We start from the raw sequence: 19,360 nt of genomic DNA on the forward strand, positions 1-19,360 counted from the left end.
CATTTGGTAAATAAAAAACACCAAAAAAATGACAGGGCTGGGTGTGCAGCCTGGCAGTGAATATGTCACTTGGCATGCAGACATCCTGCATCCAAGGTCTATGTCCAAATCCCAGCTCTGGGCTTCCAATTATGGATTCAACCTCATGCACATGCTTTGAGGAAGCAGCTGATGACTCAAGTAAATGGGTTTCTGCCACCCACGTAGGAGGCCTGGCCTGATTCCTGGATCCACCTTCTGCCAGGCCCAGTAACTGGGTGTTGTGTGCATTTAGGGGGAGAGAACCAGCAGGTAGGACTATTTGTATTTCTGTGTGTCTTTCTGATCCTCTAAAAATAATTAACACTTATAGAAGAGTGAAAAAGAGAAAACACAAGAGTTGAATAACCATCGAAGAAGCAATCAGCACTATTGTTTAAAATATCTCCAAAACTAATGATTTCTTCCTTTATGCGTTCTAAAGCACTTACAGACAGAATCACCTGAATACTGCAAAAACCCTTCCAGACCCAGAAACACAAGAAAGCTTCAGTGAACCACAATGAAGGACCTGAAGAGTTTGTTTGAAGACCATCAATGACATCAGTAGAAAGGAGACTTGTGTAAGGAAAGAACTCATGATCCTAGTTGTAAAAATCCAAACAAGGTCTGTGAAAGAAAGATCCTGTAGGTGGCATTTTACTAAGATTTTACTATTTGTTTTGGAAGCACAATGCATTCTGAACCTGCTTGAGCTGAATTCAGATTCTGCCGCTTTGGGAGTGATCAGACCAATGGCACCAGACACAATCAAAGGGAACCAATGTTCGTGGGTTTCAGGGGGCGGGGGAAGAATTCCGCAGATTTGCACTGCATGCGACCTGGTTCACTCATCATCTGTCACCTGAGGAAGATGAGGCAGAAACCACTCAAAAAGCAAACCACTTTTGCCTCCCAAAAATCCCTAAAGCGGTGGCTTAAAGAGTTATATACTCAAGAAGTATGGAGGTTTCTAGGTGTCAATACAACACGTGTGTGTGTGTGTGTGTGTGTGTGTGTCATAGACTGAGTACTGCCCTGAAATGTAACATGGAAGGCCCAGAGCCACGTGTGACTGTATTTGGAGATCAGGTCTTGACAGAAGGAAAGTGACAGCCGCCGTGAGGGGGGGCTCTGGCCCCGTCAGAGTTCTGTTCCTCACGAGGAGGAGACCAGAGCTCCCCCTCTCCCCAGGAGGGCACAGTGACAAGATGGCCACCAGCATCCAGGGAGAGAGTGCTCCCACGGCCCAGCCACCCTGGCGCCCTCATCCCAAATACCAGCCCTACAAGCCTGAGAAAATCAATGCCCACTCTCTCAGCCTCCCAGTCCACCAGATTCTGTCAGACTGGCAGCCTGGGGAGAACCCGTGGATGTGCAGGGAACGCATGCAGGAAATTTCAGTGATGGTTACCCTCACCCAGGGATTTCCTATGAAGATTAGCTCTGTGTTGGAAATACCTGTGGATTGTTCATGGATTTTAACAAGGGCAAAGGTGGTCTCAGCAAACCCGCAGGCAAACAGGCCTTCGGCGAGGCCTTAGCTGGGTCCCAGCAGTGGCAACATCCGGGTCTGTCAATGACGTCACCGCTCTGCATCCTGCGGCAGATCCTCCTGAGAGGCACAGGGGCGGGAGCATGAGCTGACCCGGATATGGCAGCCTGAGCAGGAGAGTCCTCACAACTCTCTCAACAGCCACTGCTGAAAGAGGACAGAGCCTCAGCAACTGCATGATTTCCTCTACGAATTTAGGGGCCACGCAGTAGTGACACCTGGGACCAACTGTTGTGAGTGGGAGACCTGACAGGCACGGTGGTGGGGTCACTGGTCCAGAGTAAACACCACGGGGTGCAGCCAGAGTGGGGTGAGGGGTGAGGGCAGCTGTGCTGGTCTGGATCTGGGTGCTGGTGCCTGGGTGTGGCCACAGTGAGCATTCATGGAGCAAGATAAATTGCCGAGTATTGTGCTACTTTAAAAAATAACTTCTCCTAAATAAGCAGGGGGTGGGGGTGGCCCTATGGCAGAGCAGGTAAGGCTGATGCCTGCAACACTGGCATCCCATAAGAGCACTGGTTCAAGTCCCAGGTAGTCTACTTCTGATCCACCTCCCTGTAGATGTGCCGGGGAAAGCACCAGATGATGGCCCCCGTCCTTCAGCCCCTGCACCCATGTGGGAGACCTGGAGGAGCTCCCCACAACTGACTCCTGGCTTCAGCCTTGCCCAGCCCTGACTACTGAGGCCATGTGGGGAGGGAACAAACAGAGGGAAGATTTCTCTGCCTCTACCTCTCCTTTTCTGTAGCTGAATTTCAAATAAATAAACAAATCTTTTAAAAAAATAAAAAGAAAATAATTTTGAAGGAGAGGATAGCCAATCATAAGACTTGATGTTGCAAATTCAAGGAAAAGAAAATTTCAAACTGTACTGATCACGAAGATGAAACCATGATGGGGTGGAGGGCCAAGGAGGGGCGGAGAGCTGTCCACGGGGCATCTGTGCCTGCTCATGAGTAGCAACACTTCCTGAAAGGAAACACACTGGGGAGGAAAGACAGCCACACAGTAATGAAGCAGTGTCTAAGCTGAAGGTCCCTGAGGTGTATATCCCGACATCACCCTGACTGTCACATTAGGATAAAGGGCAAATTTTAAAACCTCATGGAGAAAATTGAGTTTCTAGTTTTTGATTATGTGTCTGAACCATGGAAAGCTGAAGAGAGGGGAAATGGGAACTCTACAAATTTTGGGTTCCAAACCTTGGAACCCTTGGACAGGTGAGGTGGAATTCTTTAGCCCTGGGAAAAAAGATATGTGCAAAGACTCAAGCTACAGTCACCAGTGTGCTGTCCCTGGGCAGGGAACTGAACAATGAGGTAAGTAGGACAGAGAATTTAAGATGGGGAAGATGAAACAGAAAAAAAAAGAAAGATGTTGGTTGAAAAGTTTTGCAAAGTCAATATGCTGTAAACCAGTACACCACGGAGCTATGGGAAAGAATCAGTCCCCTGCTGATGAGTCTTTAAATGAAGAGACACTTCTCACTGACATCCCAGTAAGTCAGATCCAAATAATCAGCATGTCAGCTTATCAATATGAAGGGGAGGGGATCATTATGGATGGATTTACACAGATGCTGGAGATGGAATCTCCCACAATTTCTCATCCTCTTAATCAGCCCTATTTTCCTAGATCTTTTCACAAATACAACTATTTTTCCAGCATCACAGACATTCTTTAGAGCTCTCTTTACTTCCTTTGTTTTAACTTTACGTCACTGGGGAACATCCAACATCCAGGTGAGTCCCCAAAATATGCAAGGTGTTAACATATTGAATGCATAAAGGAAGTCTTTATGAACAGCACAGTGTAACAGAAATATAAGGCAATCCCAAATGCGATTTTGTATTTTCCAGTAGCTCCACTCGAAAAGAGAAAACCAAGCAGATAAAATTAGCTTAATGATATTCAACACAGTCATTTAACCCAAAAGATTACTTAACTGTGTCATCTATGTGAAGATTAACACATTTGATTCACATTAACATATCAAAACATGAATGTTTTTAAATGGACTGCATAGTTCCACTCAAACTAGCCCCATTTCCAGTGCCCCAGGGCCCTGTGGCTGCTTCTCCTCATATAATCTTGATGCAGACTCCTCTGTTGAAGATGATGTCAGATCAGCCACTGAAAGCTCATGGACAAAAGGTCATTCTCATATTTGAAAGGAAGGAAGTCAGTTTGAGAATAATTTTGTTATTTTTCATCAGAAAAAAGGGGCAAAATGTCGGGTAGCATGATGCTAAAATTCCACCAATACCCTCCAACCTTGTGTTTTTCTCAGATGCATAAAATCCATAAAGCGTCAAACAGTTGCTTGACAAGTAAAAGAACACAAAACAAAATACCATCAAAAGGATTGTGTGGGTGGCTTTGTTTTCTGGAGATGTCTTGGAAGAGAGACTGAAGTTGTGAATGTGCTGGGCCCTCCTGCGGTGTCTGTAGAGGATCCACACCATGTAGAGGCTGGACCAGATCATCAGTGCCAGGAACACTGCATCGTGAATCACTATGATACTTATAAATGACCTTGATTCATGGTCTCCGAGCTTCCGGGTTTGACAGTGTGCATTAACATATCCCTGACCAACCATAGTGAAATTCAGTCTGGCTTTTACAGATCCAATGATGTGGGTGTAGATCAGCATATTGATGACCCAAAAAAAGAGTAAAGAGGGGAAAATCCACTTGGAGAGTTTAGATTTCAGCCACACCCACTTAGAATGACTGGGACTGACAGTGATGGCCTGAAATACACTTAGGAGAAAGGTAGTACATATGGAAAGACCTCGAATCACTCTGGTTACATACAGAAATGTTTGACAACCAATATCGTTAAAGAAATCTTTGACTCCAAAGGATGACATAAGTTCTGGTATTGACCGGATGATAATGGTTGAAATATTGGCCACTGTCAGGTGCATGAAAATTGAATCTATGGGCTTCTTCAGATGAGGCTCAATGAGGAAGGTATATGTGTATATAATGAAGAGCAATGAGTTTGCCATAACACCAATACAAATCTGACATATTAGAATAAAGCTATAAATTGTATCACTTGTTAACATTATCTCAGAGATGTGTTAGAATTTTTAATTAGGCTAATTTGGCATCCTCTGAAAATAAACAGTTTGTATTTTGAAATTATAAACAAAATGGAGTCTGTTGAAGAATATGATGACTGACAGCTCTTTTGAGAAACAGGTGATGAAATGTTCAAATCTTTTATATTTCAGACCCAACTGTGATACTTCCAGGGACTGGAATTCAGGCATTCTTTGAATTTCAGAGTAAAGTTATACATCATGATATGAAGAAGGTGGACATCAAATGCTCACATCCTACATTCTCACCTTTTGCCAGGTGGACATTTTGAACCTATGAATGAAAAATTTGCATGTGACATTTACTTCAGAATACAGGAGTGCTTGTAATCTCTAAGCCAATGTGTATATCTCACCTCTCTGAAGAATATTCTACTTCCAATGCATGACGTGTACTATGTGTCTTTGAACTAATTTTTTAGAATTTACACTGCAGAAAATTCTTTCAAACAAGGAACATTTTTAGCATTTCATGTCAGAGTAGTTTAAACACTCATGTATTATACAAATCAAACACAGAAGTAATACATTTTAAAATAAAAAAAGGAATAACAGGTTTCCAAGTGAGCATTTTGCCTCCGCTCCTCATCTAACCACAGTGTTTGGAGCTATTTTAATCCTCAAACATGCTGCAGAGCTCCTGAAACACAGTGGGTAGAGGCTGGGAATACAGCTAAATTTTCAACAATGCACGGGACAGCCTTCTAACTTTCTGGCCCCAAGAGGCAGACACACACATGGTGATGAGCACAGTCTAACAAAGCATCCCTTTGTCTTTCTTGCTTAGCACATCTAAAATTTCGGTCCAATGTAATTTATATTCATTTGTTACGGAGACAGAAATGCTTGGTTCACAAACATAGAACCGGAAGGGTATGACAGTCATTGAGGTTGACTTAATGCTTTGTCTATATTCTTTGGACTATGGAGTTTTGCTAATGTCATTCTCAAAAAGACCATGTCTTTCTCATATAAGGCATTACCTTCCTTCCTACAGATTGCTAGTGAATTTCATATGTGTCTCTTCCAGACTGACCACATTTAATGGATGTCTGAACTTCCTAAGCTCCATTCTCACATTCACAATAACTCTCTCTTCTGTGATCATCTCTATTACTGTGCTGGCTTCTAATCATCTAACAAGGAAAGAAATCCTATGTGTAACAAACACTATCAATACAAGAGTATTCTTCCATTCTCCCATTCGTGCCTTTAGGAGTATATTTGTTGGAATTACTTAACATTGTGATGCATGATATGGTCAACAATGTTAACTACTCCAACTAATGTATCCTGAAGTGTACATAAGAAGGAATGGTAAAGACTCTGGGATTCCGAAAATCTATATCAGAGTGCCCGGGTTAGAATCCTGACTCTGCTTCTGAATCATTATTCGTGCTAATGCATTTTTCTAGGAGGCAACAGATGATGGTTCAAAAGAATTAGCCCAGATAGGTCATATGGAAGATGTATGTGAAGTCCTGGCCATGGCCAGCTCTTACTTTTTCAGGTACATATGGAGGGAACCACTGGATTAGTTTGCACTCACTTCCTCTCCTTCTCTCTCCTTTCTCTCTCTCTCTCTCTCTCTCTCTCTCTCTCTCTCTCTCTCTCATTCACCTTGAAACTCTCTGACCACTCATTCCTTGTCCAGTATCACAAGGATGGCAATGTCACCAGAGCTCCTTCTTCAGTCAAATTATCTGCTCATTCCATATACCTGCTTTTCACAATTTACAGTCTCTCAGAATGGTATCATCAAGCTCAACTCCCAAAATTCCCTTCACTAGTTATGTATTTCAGGTGTCTTTTTGCCAAGCATGAGAGGTCCTTATTACTTAGCTGGCTCCCAAAGGAACACACCCAACATCAGCTCTGCACACCCTATGAAGAGTGGGTGCCATCAAACCCTTACTGTGACTCAAAAAGGGAAAAGGAAACAAACTAGGAAGTAGCACGCACTCTCTGTAACCTTCCTAACTCAATGTGTTGTTGCTGTTGACCTTCAATAAAACAAAACCACAAAGAGAAATTCTGACACATGAGTACTTGAAAAACATGACAGACATACCTCCCACACGCCAAAAGAAGGCACCAGGTTGTCCAGGTAGAATCAGCATGGAGGGAATGTAAAATAGGCATGTTAACATTCCAACAGTTACACTAATTCAAAAACGTGAGAAATGGAATCTTTATGGAAGAGGGAGTCAGATGGACAGCAGAGCTTATGAAAATGTGGGAGGAGCTTCAAAGTCTAGAAAGGGCACCCAGGAGGACAGAGCAGGTCACCAAACACAGCTCTGTGGGGCACTCACTGAGAGGGCAGGGGGAGCTGCTGGGAACAGCCACAGGCCCTGGGTGGTTGATCAAGGTTGGTCTGTACAGGGGAACCTGCAGAAGTGTCAGAGTAGCACCAACACTGAGGGAACTGCAGCCCTGGGCACATGCATGGCCCTGGGAGCCCTGGGGGAAGACGAGTGGGAAGCTGTAGCCCATGGGGAGATTCCGGTCCCTCACTGAGTCCAATGACTTAATATTAAAATATGGAAGGCCTACGTTCCACTGCTACCATTCCAAACTCTGTTAGGAACTCTTTAGACGAAGTCTGCTGAAGGGCTTTACAAAGAAGGGAAGGAAGAGGTTTCTGGAAAAATGTGGCTCTCAGTCTTAGGCAAAAGGAAGTGTCCAACTGAGGGGCTGAAATCAAAGTCACTCTGCTCACCTTTCAATTCACACCTTTTATGCTCTCTTCCTTGGAATTCTGGCAAGAGCAAAGCATACTTACAAATGTTATATACAGTCATCCCTCTGAGAACTGAAAATCAGCAAAACACTCCACAACAGAGGATAATAAAAAAATCACACATGATTGTATTCCTGTGCTATCCATTCTTTTTACCATTTCAGATATCTTGTAAACTAAATTATGTTATATAGAGTTTTTAACTTAACAGATATCATATTAGATATTGGAGAAATGAAGAAAGTAAAATTCTTATCGTTTATCTATTGTTAGCAAGAAGAAAGTTACACTGGCAGATCTATGCATAGAGCTGCTTCTAATTCTATTTGTCTATATAAACAAATTACTATATATTCATTCTGTGTATATATATATATATATATATATATCAAATGGGTTTGCACAGACACACAAGCAAATGAGGATGAAAGAGAAAGATTAAAGTTGTACTAGAATGTCAAAAGGCAAAATATATGGGAACGATGAAGCAGAGGATAACATTTAGCTAAATTATTCAAAAAAGTGAACTGAATAAATGAGAACAGAGATAAAAGAGGAAACATTTCAACTGATATCACAGAAATACAAAGGATTGTAACATCCTACTACAAATGATATATAAGCAAACAGAAATAGAAGAAATGAATAAATTTAGAGACACACAACCTACCAAGATAATTCATGAAGAAATCTGAACAGAAGACAATGAATAAGAAAATTAAATCATCTCCCATAAAGAAATCCAGAACCAGCTTGCTTCAATATTGAATTTTAATGAACAGTTGAAGACCACATAATATCCTTCTCAAAGTTCTCCAAAACATCAAGACAGGGGATACTTCCACTTTCATTGTAGGACTAAATTACCCTGATTTTTAACAGGATGAAGACACTGTGAGATAAGGAAATTACAGGCCATTATCTCTGATGGACACTGCTGAGAAACGTCCCATAAGGTACTTGGAAGGTGAAGTCAATGCACAATAAAAGGATCATTCACTATAAATTGTCATGACCTCCCAGAGATGCATGATGGTTCCACATCACAAATAAACAAACATGATGTAGCACGTTAACAAAATGAAAAATTAAAACAATATGGTCATCTCAACAGGTGCAGAAAACAGCACCTGACAACAGTGAATACCCTCTCATGTTAAAAAAAAAATAGTCTCAACAAACTATGTATCATGAATTCCTTATGTGATGAGTTCACAGCTAATCAGCCTCAAATATAAGAAGATGCAGCATTCCCCTCTAAGAGCAGGGTCAAGGATGCCCACTCCTGCCACATACACACAATGTAGTCCTTGAAGTCAGAACCATAGAAACAAAGCAGGAAAATGAATAATTCATATTGTTAAATATCCATATATTGAGAGTGATCTATGGATTCAAGGCAATCCCTATCTAAATTCCAATGACATTCTTCACAGACACTGAAAAATCTGTCATAAATCGCATATGGAGCACAAGACACTGTAATAGACAAACCCAAACTGGATCATCAGATGTCCTGACATCAAACTGTATCAGAGGCTTATACTCACCTAAACAGCAAGGAACTGACCTAAGAAGAGACGCACTGGGGCCAACTGTGATGCAGGGGGTTAAATCCCCAGCCTGCAGCACTGGCATCCCATATAGGTGCTGTGGGTAGCTATTAAAGCCACCACCAGCAATGCTGGCATCCCTTGTGGGTGCTGGTTCAAGTCCCAGCTGCTCCACTTCTGATCCAGCTCTCTGCTGTAGCCTGGGAAAGTAGTAGAAAATGGTCCAAGTCCTTGGGCCCTTGCACTCACATGGGAGACCTGGAAGAAATTCCTGTCTCCTGGCTTTGCATTGGCTCAGCTCTGGCTATTGCAGCCATTTGGGGAGTGAACCAGCAGATGGAAGACCTCTGCCTCCCTCTCTTTCTCCCTTTCTCTCTCACTCTGCCACTGTAACTCTGCCTTTCAAATAAATAAATAAATCTTAACAAAAAGATTCTCTATCTCACATTCTCTTTCAATAAATAATAATAAATTTTCTAATAAAAAATTATTTTATATATCTGGGCAATAATTATTCAGTTATGACTCTGAAATCACTGAAAACAATCCAGCCTACACCAAAATAAAAAAAAACTTTTGCACAGAGAAAGGAAAAAATCAACAGCATTGAAAGTCTTCCCACAGACTAGGAGAAAATACGTGCAAACTATATAATGAACAGGACAAAGAGTCTGAATGGACGTTGTTCTAAAGAAGACAAACAACTGGCCAGCACTCCATGAAAAGCTGGCCAAAAGTATTTGAAACAACACTCAATATCTCTAATCATCAAGATATAACAAATAAAATCACAAAGGGACACCACCCCACAGCGATGGATGGTCACTATCAATGACACAACAGATGGTGAGCACTGGTTAGGGTATGAATAAAAAGGAACTCTTGTACACTGTTGGGAATAAAATGCAACATTCCTCTTGGGAAATTGTGTGGCATTTTCCTCACAAAATTAAAACTAGAGCTGACATTATCAGGCAGTCCAACAACTAGATAAATACCAAATAGAAGTGAAATTAATATATCAAGGATACATATGCACTCCCATGTTCAGTGCAGCACAATTCATAGGAGCCAGGATATGAGCACAACCTTAGGATCCATCAACAGGTGAAGGGTGAAAAAAATGTGCATAAAAGGAATTTTATTCATTCATAAAAAGGAAAAACTCCAGCAATTCATGACAAATGGATGAACCTACAGGATGTTGTGTTGGGTAAAAGAATCAAAGCACAGAAAGACAAAGACTGTACAATGTTGGATATAAAATACCAAAGTTAGTAAAATAAAGGAGACAGTGATTACCAGGAGCTGGGAGACAGAGGGTGAGAGATGGAGAGCTGTGACAGTGTAGAGTTATCAGATGAATAAATTCTGGATAGCTCTCTGAGCACCCATTGAAGGGGAAGAAACTGCGACTCTGTGTGTGTGTGCCGTTGTGTGTGTGCGTGTGAGTATGTGTGCATGCTTATATGTGCACATGTGGGTGTGTGGACAGGGAGATGGGGGCAGCTGAGTTAGAGTCCCAACCCCTTGGACTCCATTTGCCATTCTTTTCTTTCTCTTTCACACCTATCTGGTGGTAGTAGGTGTTTATATTTGCATTTCTTTTCATTCATTTCCAATTTAAAAAAAAAAAACTTAGGGTTGGGGTTATTGGGAAAGGCAGGAAAGGACAAAGGAGGAGAGTAGTCACAGAAGAGCAGGAGGAGGACATGAAGATGAAGAAGAGGAGTAACCTGGAGTTAAGGAACAGAGCCCCGGAGGAGGTGACAGAGTTAGTCCTTGATAACTGCCTTTGTGTCAATGGGGAAATTGAAGGTCTGAAAGATACTCTTAAAGAACTCGAGTTTCTGAGTATGGCTAATGTAGAACTCAGGTCTTTGGCCCAGCTTCCCAGCTTAAATAAACTTCAAAAGTTGGAACTTAATGACAATATAATTTCTGGAGGCTTGGAAGTCCTGGCAGAGAAATGCCGAAATCTTACCTACCTCAATCTTAGTGGAAACAAAATCAAAGATCTTAGTACAGTTGAAGCTCTACAAAATCTTAAAAATTTCAAAAGTCTTGACTTGTTTAACTGTGAGATCACAAGCCTGGAATGCAGGGTGTTGGTCCACCCAAACGAGGTTGGACTGGGTTCCAGGAAAGGTAGGTGCGCTGCTCCCCCGTTCCCAGCCTCCCTTGATCCCGGAGACAAGCAGACACAGCAGCGAGTCCAGTCAAGCAGGAACTCGTTTATTATTGCGCAGTAAGCCTCTTTTAAAGCAAAAAACCACAAAGCTGTAGCGGAGGGGAAGAGAAACCAGCCAATCGTTTCAAAGGTTACCCTATCATGCGCTCGGTTTCCATTGAGTCCACGCACTGACGTCATCTCTCCTGATGCCTGTGCCCAATCAAGTTTCCTTGTAAACAACTCGGACTCCGCCCGTCTAACATCCTCTCCGTGCCACCTTCTTGTCCAGCGCTGCGTAGATGGCGTCCGCCTCCTCATCGTCCTTCCCGGAGGGCCGCTGAAGCAGAGGCTGCCGCTGGACTCGGGTGGTGTCTCCGGGGACTGGGGTGCTGTCTCTGCCTTCATGGCTGAAGGGACCAGGTTTCCCCAGATGACAGCCTTCCTTCGATGTCGGGGATGGGGGAGGTGAACTGTGTCCTGGTCGCTAGGCGATCCGAGGACAGCGAGCAGGGGTCCGGGCCCTCCAAGTCCTCCACTCCCTGCAAACCGACCTCCGCAGCTCGCCTTCTCGCCTTCCCTACTGCCGAAGGAGCCCTCGGGCCGGCCCCCCTCGGCGGAGATGCTGCTTTGGCCAGTGCTGCGGGCTTCATAATGGCCCAGGCGGAGTGCCTCTAAGCAGCCTCGGGGTCCCCAGAACCACTTACACCCGGGGTCACACGCCGCCGGGGGGCCGCGCACCCAGACTGAGCTCCAGTCGACAGTGGACTCATTGAGGGGTCCTCTCCGCTGGCCTCGCCTGGTAGCCACCGCCCGCAGCACCTGCAGCTCCACGCGGCCAGGAGGATGGCGCTCCGCAGCCTTTCTTCTGTCAGGGCTGCCAGCCCCGGGGGGCTGCCCAGCTCCGCGGTGCAGCAGGTGCAGCAGGGGCCCAGGCACTAGGCGCCAGGCCCCGGCCCCCTCCAGCTGCCACTCAAAGGGCGCCAGCTCCAGGCCCGGTTCCAGCGCGGGGTCCATCCGGAGCCTTGAGCGTGTGCAGGCCCATGAGGGCAACAGCGAGACGCAGGCACGGCGCCATCGCCAGGCCATGGCCACGCCGCCCTCCCCAGGGCCGGTACCGCTACCTCCCCGTGAGCCGCGCCATGGCCACCCTCATGCCCCGCACTGGAAGATTACAGAGGAAGCATTTTTGCACTGCTGCAGCAAATCATGTACTTGGATTGGTTTGATCAGGAGGATAATGAAGCCCCAGACCCTGAAGAAGAGGACGATGAGGACGGTGATGAAGATGATGATGAGAAAGAAGATGAAGCTGGTCCACCTGAAGGATTTGAGGAAGAAGAGTAGGATGAGGATGAAGCAGGCTCAGAATTGGGAGAGGGAGAAGAAGTGGGCCTCTCATACTTAATGAAAGATGAAATTCAGGATGAAGATGATGATGACTATGTCGAAGAAGAGGAGGAGGAAGATGAAGAGTGTCTTCTAGGGGAGAAGAGGAAACGAGATGCTGAAGATGATGAAGAAGAAGAAGATGACTAGATCATTCTGAGACAGAGTCCCTAATGTTCCTGGGTGTGCAATGGAATGATCGCTTCTTCTGTTTCTCTGTGTACAATAGCTGTCCCTTCAGAAGAGAAAGTGTAACTTTTTACAGAAGTTTGGTTTTACTATTTTTGCCTTATCACTCCAAATAAGAGTACTAGTATATTAATGATCATATTGTATGTGGAGAATAATTTTCTGTGGCCCCCATTGTGAAATTCCCTAGCAATTTATTTAGAATCTTAATTTCTCTAATTTATGCTCACTCTATTAGTCATTTTTTAGCTCATAATTAAAACATGATCACTTTTACACAGGTGTAGTTTGGTGCATTTCATTCATAAGGTTTTAAAGTTATTTATAAATTAACTAAGATTACAGTCAGTTGTAATATGAAATAACAATAGTCACTAAAATAAGTTGGTTTTTTTAGAAGTGATCCAGAGATCTTTAGTTGAAGGAAATGACTTGTTTTCGGGCTAAGACATTTGGGTGCTTTTTTGTCACAAGAGTAACTTGGAAAGGAGGAGCAGAATAGTAAAGGTTCTATTCAGCAATCTAGTTCATGGGTTGTGTGGAGGTTCTGTTCAACAATGTAGTCCATGAGTTTTGTTGTGGCTGGTAAGTTTTTTTTTTATTTAAGGTCTTCCTTCCATTGGTTCACTCCCCAAATGGCTGCTATGACTGACGCTGCGCCCGTCTGAAGCCAGGAGCCAGGTACTTCCTCCCAGTCTGCCATGCGGGTGCAGAGGCCCAGGCACTTGGGCCATCTTTCACTGCCTTCCTGGGCCACAGCAGAGAGCTGATATGGAAGAGGAGCAACTGGGACTAGAACCTGGCACCCATATATGATGCCGGCACCGCAAGTGGAGGATTAACCAAGTGAGCCACGGCGCCGGCCCCAAGATTTTATCTTTGAAGGATGAGTCGCTCATACTAAGTCTACACTTGTGTGGTGAGCCCTTTACTCGGGCTGCAGATCACAACATGCCAATGCTTGGCCAGTTTTTGTTTCTAGCTGTGAGCATTCTTTTGCCTCCCAAAAATTCCATTATGATCACCTTTTCTCAATGTTTTGCTCCCTCCCTTTATCCCAAAATAAAGTAGGAAACTTGTGGAGATACCCAGGAAAACTTTTAGTTTTAAACCTCACCTCCCTTTTCAGGCCTGAGTTTTAAACAAGGAAAGGAAAAGAAATTGACTATTTTCTGAGACACAGATATTATTATTGATGTAATTTTATGCAACAAGCTCTGCTTACATTAATCTTTCTTGATTGACAACACCTCAGACTGCATTTCTTGGTTGATAACATGTGAAACTGTAATAGTAGGATGAAGAAAGAAAAGCAGAGGAGGCTTTTGGGAGCAATGTTAGTGTTCTTTAGAAGTCAGAAAATTGCCTGTTGATCATTATGAGATGTTCAAATGAAATTTTTAAGTTAGCTTCTCAAGTGATTTGAATATCACTCTGCAAAGTATTGATAGGACTGAATAGAACCTTTAATTATTTTTCCTGTAGTTTTAAAGCATTGTGGATATGGCATTTAATTGATATACAATAGGCAGCTGGAAAAATATTTTAAATTAAATGGATAGTAAATTGACTTGCTTTCAAGTGGATGTTCATTAAAAATTCAAAATTTTTGGGATAAGTGTGAGTGTTTGTTTCCTTGCATGGCGACTAAATAAAGTTTAATGAGTAGACAAGTCCATTTCCCTTTTTGTCACTGAGGCTCCATGTTCAAGACAGTTGCTTTTTTTAACTTCAATTATCTAAAAGTTTGTTTGAATATTTGTAAGTTTTTGAAGTTTCATCATATTAATTGAAATTATGCTTCAATACTGGGACACATTTAAATTACTGAGTATACTTTTTCTGCTGCTTTATTAGTTTAAAATGTATGCTTTATGTTTTAAAGTAAAAGTGAAGTTATTTGTGGAGAAACTAAAAAAGTTGCACAACTGACTGAAATAAAACACTTGGGATAAGTTTAGTGGGGGGATTGAACTCTTCCAAAAGACTTTCATATTTTCCTCCTAATTTTCAGAGTTGAAATGCCCTGTTTTAGTGTTTAACAATTCTCATTGAATACTATGCAGATTATAATTTTTTAAATGAAATCTACATATTGACTTTCTTATAAATCATCATATTGTGCAATCAAAATTAAGAGTTCTTTGGTTTGAAAACAACACCTAGAGTCTCCAGATAACTTTTAAGACTTAGTGGTTTTGTGGGTGGTATTTTTAGGCAACCAAGTAAGGGTGAGTTTTATATTTTGTAGACATTTTTGGTCCTACTTTAATTCTCTTTGTATGACAGTATGTAGGTAGTGTGTTAAGTTCCTCAAGAATCTCTCCTTAAAAATTTTGAAGTTAATACTTCTGTACAACTGTGTTTTGAATAAAGCCATGACAGTGTTAAAAACACAGTAAATACAGTACTCCTGGTCATTCTTCTATTGTTTCTACCCCATTTTTTCTGTGACTGCTGTAACTTAAAAGTTTTGAAATGGAATTGCTTTGTTATAAAAAAAATTCTGGATAGCTAAAGTAACATGGGATGAATACAGTTGATAATACTGTATTCTACCATTGAATTTTGCTGACATCATAGGTCTTACAAGCTCTCAGCATGCACACAAAGTTTTCTAGGTGAGTGTTAACATTAATTAACTTAGAGGAAGAACTCATTACAGTTGTGTATCAAAACATCCCAATATATTAGCTAAAAATGCAAGATTTTATTCATCAATTATATCACAATAAAGCTGAAAGGTTAATGAAAAATGGGCTAAATCCACCAAGCAAATGCAGAGAATGCAAGAGTCAAAAATAGCACATCCCAGCTATGTGCTGTCCATGGCATTCACACTGTAAATACAAAAGCACATATAGTCCTAAAGTGACTGACCAGGACATGATATTTGGGGCCAATATTAATTTGTGGACATTGGAGTATCCATATAAAAATAAGACAAACTGAACTTCAATACAAAGACAAATGTCTTCTGAATTAACTGGAATTAGGAAGGAAGAGAAAGTTTCAAAACAAAGAAAAAGAAGCTGTAAAACTACCAACCAAGTAACAGAAAGCAGGTGCACACAGTATAACATTGGACAGATCCAACATTTAGGGAACAGAATAGCTGGATATCATGAAATCCACTTTGGTAAAAATAAATTTGTAAATACTAAAAATAGAATTAATATTTAACATAAGCACACAAGAAATTATTTAAAAAAAAAGAAAGAAAATCCACCATTGCAGTAGGAGATTTAACCAAAGTCCTTCAGTAACCATGGAACCAGCAGACAGATGGCCAGACTTTAAAAACTCAAGCATGTGAATTCATTTGCTGCACCTAATACCTTGACCAACACACAAGTCACTGTCAAATACCTGACTCCCCTTCTCTGCTATCACATGCACCATGTAATCAACACAGCCATACAGCAAACACTGACGTGAATGAGAGCAAAGCTGAAGAATTGAACAAGTTATCTTAAATTATTATGCATAATTACAAAAATAAAAGAACATTTTATTTTAACACTATGTTCAGAAGGAAAGCATTTCATAGTAAGAACAAAGTGGAAAAATCTATTGTGAAATGCACTGTGGAAAAATAAAGTCAAAATGCCATTTTTCTAAAGACTAACAAAATTAAACACCCTCCAGAGAGATGGTTGCCTTCCTACACAGAAAACACCAATAATAGCAGACTTCAAATATTCAAAACATAACAACTAAGAATTTTCATATTTTAAAAATGACATCATGACTATGCTAATAAATGTGGAAGGTTGAGACACACTCGGAAACTCTCAGAAAACTTAACTCACTATAGAAACATGAGAGCTGTAGAAAGTCACAAACGTGCAAAGCTTCCCATGAAGAAACTGAGCAGCAGGAAAAAAAGCATTCCACGAGGAATTCCAGAGAATGCTTCAATGATGTGGGACAAAAACATCTATAAACACTTCCTAGGGAGAGAAAGGGAGCACTCTGTCAATCACAGTGCGGGAAAACCAAATAAACCTGGTATGAGAAGTATGATGATGAGGCCATCTAGTTCAGGAAGCAAATAAGAAACCACCCCAGAATTTGTTTGTAGGAATGAATCCAGCGCTCTCCAAATGGGGTCTAGCAATGACCAAGAGAATCACCCCGGGAAATGCTTAAGATTGATGTCACATGGCAGAAAGAAAGGCTTAACACTACATGATAAAATATCTACACATCAATATTAAACATGATCATTAAATACTGAAAGTTTTTGTGTTGAGATTGAATATAAATAAAACATCTGCTATCTCCTCTTCCTCATGCATTCGGAGAGGTCATCTTAGGAAGAATAAAATTTAAAACATTACAAAGGAATTAGCAGATTTTATTCTGAGCTGTTATAAGTTTTAAGACAGAAATTAATAGAATCATTGGTGAAATTACCCAAACAATTTGAGAAATTCTTTTTATTAAAGATTTATTTTCCTTATTTGAAAGGTAGAGTTCCAGAAAGAGAGTGACAGAGAGAGGCAGAGAGAGAGGTCTCCCATCAGCTGGCTCCCTCCCCAAATGACTGCAGCAGCTGAGGTTGGGCCAGGCTGAAGCCAGGAGCCAGGAGCTCCACCCTGTCTGTCTCCTACCCCAGTATAGGGTCTGCCAGAGGGACCCAAGCACTTAGGCCACCTTCAGCACCAACAGGGAGCTGGACCAGGAGGGGAGCAGCCAGGACTTAAACTAGCGCCATATGAGAAGAATCACACGCCCGCTCTGATTCGAGGAATTTTCAAGGTTACTGATCGCTAAGTCAATATATACACCATTTTAAAAAAAGAAAATATTTGAGTTCCTATAATTGATACTATTCAACACAACCATGATGAACGTCAGAATTCACAGATGAGAAAAAACGTAAAATCTCCAATTGGAAATGATGATATAAGATTATCTAAATACAAATCCCTTAAAATTAAAATGTGGATCCATTCAATTGATAGGGAAGTAACAAAATGGAATGATGAAACAACAGGACGGAACAGAATGGGAAGTAACAAGATGGATTTCCAGGTATAGGACTTGCAATGTAGTAAGGACCACTGAGGTGTTCAGAGCAAAGAGGAGCGCACAGTGGAAAAGCAAAGAACACTCGGTGCACACAGGACAGCGAGCGATCTGGAGAGCTTCAGAGACCCTCGGTGTAAAGAAGGAAGAGGTGAAAACAAATAGAGCGATGGACAGAGAAACAACACGGTACAGGAAAACAGTGTTAGCAGGACACATCTGAAAAAAAACAAAAACCCAGGGAGACCCTGGAACACACACAGAGCAGGGAGCGGGCAGGGGGAGAGGCCTCGCCACCCTCCCGCCCCAGGCTGGGGGTGCAGGGCCATTACCGGGGGCGTCCTGCACAGGCTGGGGCTGCCCTTCACTGACTGTGGATCAGGCCCGGGCCGGCGGGACGTCTCCTCCCGGTGGACACCGGTCACCTTGTCACTGCTGCCTCCACCACCCTGTTTATCGTCGTCACTTTGACGCCCCCGGGAGAGCCCCAAATCGCCCTCCCAGATGCACAATGAGTCTCCTGGGTGGCAATCGGGTCTTCCTCAGGGGCAGCGTGGAGTTGGCGCTTGGGGCTGCGTTTTCCCCAGCTGAGCAGCGTCAGAAAGTAAACTTCAGGATGACACATGTCATCAGAAGTTCGTCTCCACGCAGCTGGTGGCAATCATCGCAGTCTGTGACTTGGTGGAGCCCTGGAGCTGAGTCCGGAAAAATACATTCTCTCCTCCCCCAGCCGCCCTCGCACTGAGTTTCAGCTGAGGCTGGGCACCCACGGATTGCTGTGGACTCCACCTGTCTGTTAAAATGTGTGTGACTCCATGTAAGAATGACCTTCCTCCCAGAACCTTCCGGACCTTCCACCTAACAGGATGCAAACTACAGGAAGTGAGAAAATGAAATATATACATGCAAAGCAGCTTGGTTAATAGCACTCTTTCGATAATTGTGAACACCTCCACCTGCTCCTAAAATAAACATGCCCCTCTTTCTCCCAAGCTACTCATTCTGACATATTAGCCTTGGCTGATTTCCTATACATTTATTCAATTTCCAGCCCGCTGTCCTCCACAGAGGCTGCACCTGAGCTCAGAGGGAACAGCTCCATTTCAGAATTCAATACCCACACCCAGGTAAAAGTCACATGCTGGGGCCGGCGCTGTGGAGTAGCAAGTAAAGCCACCACAGGAAGTGCCGGCATCTCAGAGCATGGAGTCCCAGCTGTTCCACTTCTGATCCAGCCCTCTGCTATGGCCTGGTAAAATAGTGGAAGAAGGCCCAAGTCCTTGGACCTCTGTACCCACGTGGGAGAATGAAAGGAAGCTCCTGGCATTGGATCAGCACAGCTCCAGCCATTGCAGCCATCTGGGGAGTGAACCGTAGATGGAAGACCTCTCTCTTGCTCTCTTTCTCTCTCTCTCTCGCTGCCCCTATCTTTTTCTCTCTCTCTGTAACTTTGCCTTTCAATAAATAAATAAATCTTTTTTAAAAAAAAGTCATATGCCAAGGGTGGGGATATGACCCAGTGTCTCCGGCTGATTACACTTTACACATGTGTGCACACACACACACAGTTAAAGAGTTGCTTTTTAGGGATTCACAATT

At 42.6% G+C, this 19,360-nt stretch overlaps 1 protein-coding gene and 1 pseudogene across 1 annotated transcript; one reads left to right on the forward strand and one right to left on the reverse strand.

Moving 5' to 3' along the window:
- Positions 1 to 3,714: 3,714 nt before the first annotated feature.
- LOC138846694 (vomeronasal type-1 receptor 4-like) lies at positions 3,715 to 4,647 on the reverse strand. The gene has a single exon (XM_070063197.1). It carries the CDS (start codon positions 4,645 to 4,647, stop codon positions 3,715 to 3,717), a length of 933 nt encoding a protein of 310 aa, XP_069919298.1.
- A 6,017-nt stretch (positions 4,648 to 10,664) lies between these two features.
- On the forward strand, positions 10,665 to 14,406 carry LOC100355663 (acidic leucine-rich nuclear phosphoprotein 32 family member E-like; annotated as a pseudogene).
- The last annotated feature ends 4,954 nt before the right edge of the window (positions 14,407 to 19,360 follow it).

The sequence above is a fragment of the Oryctolagus cuniculus genome, chromosome 18 (genome assembly GCF_051225735.1).
Source record: "Oryctolagus cuniculus isolate XC-2025 breed Fujian yellow rabbit chromosome 18, ASM5122573v1, whole genome shotgun sequence".
Lineage (NCBI taxonomy): Eukaryota > Metazoa > Chordata > Mammalia > Lagomorpha > Leporidae > Oryctolagus > Oryctolagus cuniculus.

What these genes read in the sequence shown, in the direction of transcription:
- LOC138846694 (XM_070063197.1), bottom strand. Translation starts at nt 4,647, where the DNA reads ATGTTAACAAGTGATACAATTTATAGCTTTATTCTAATATGTCAGATT.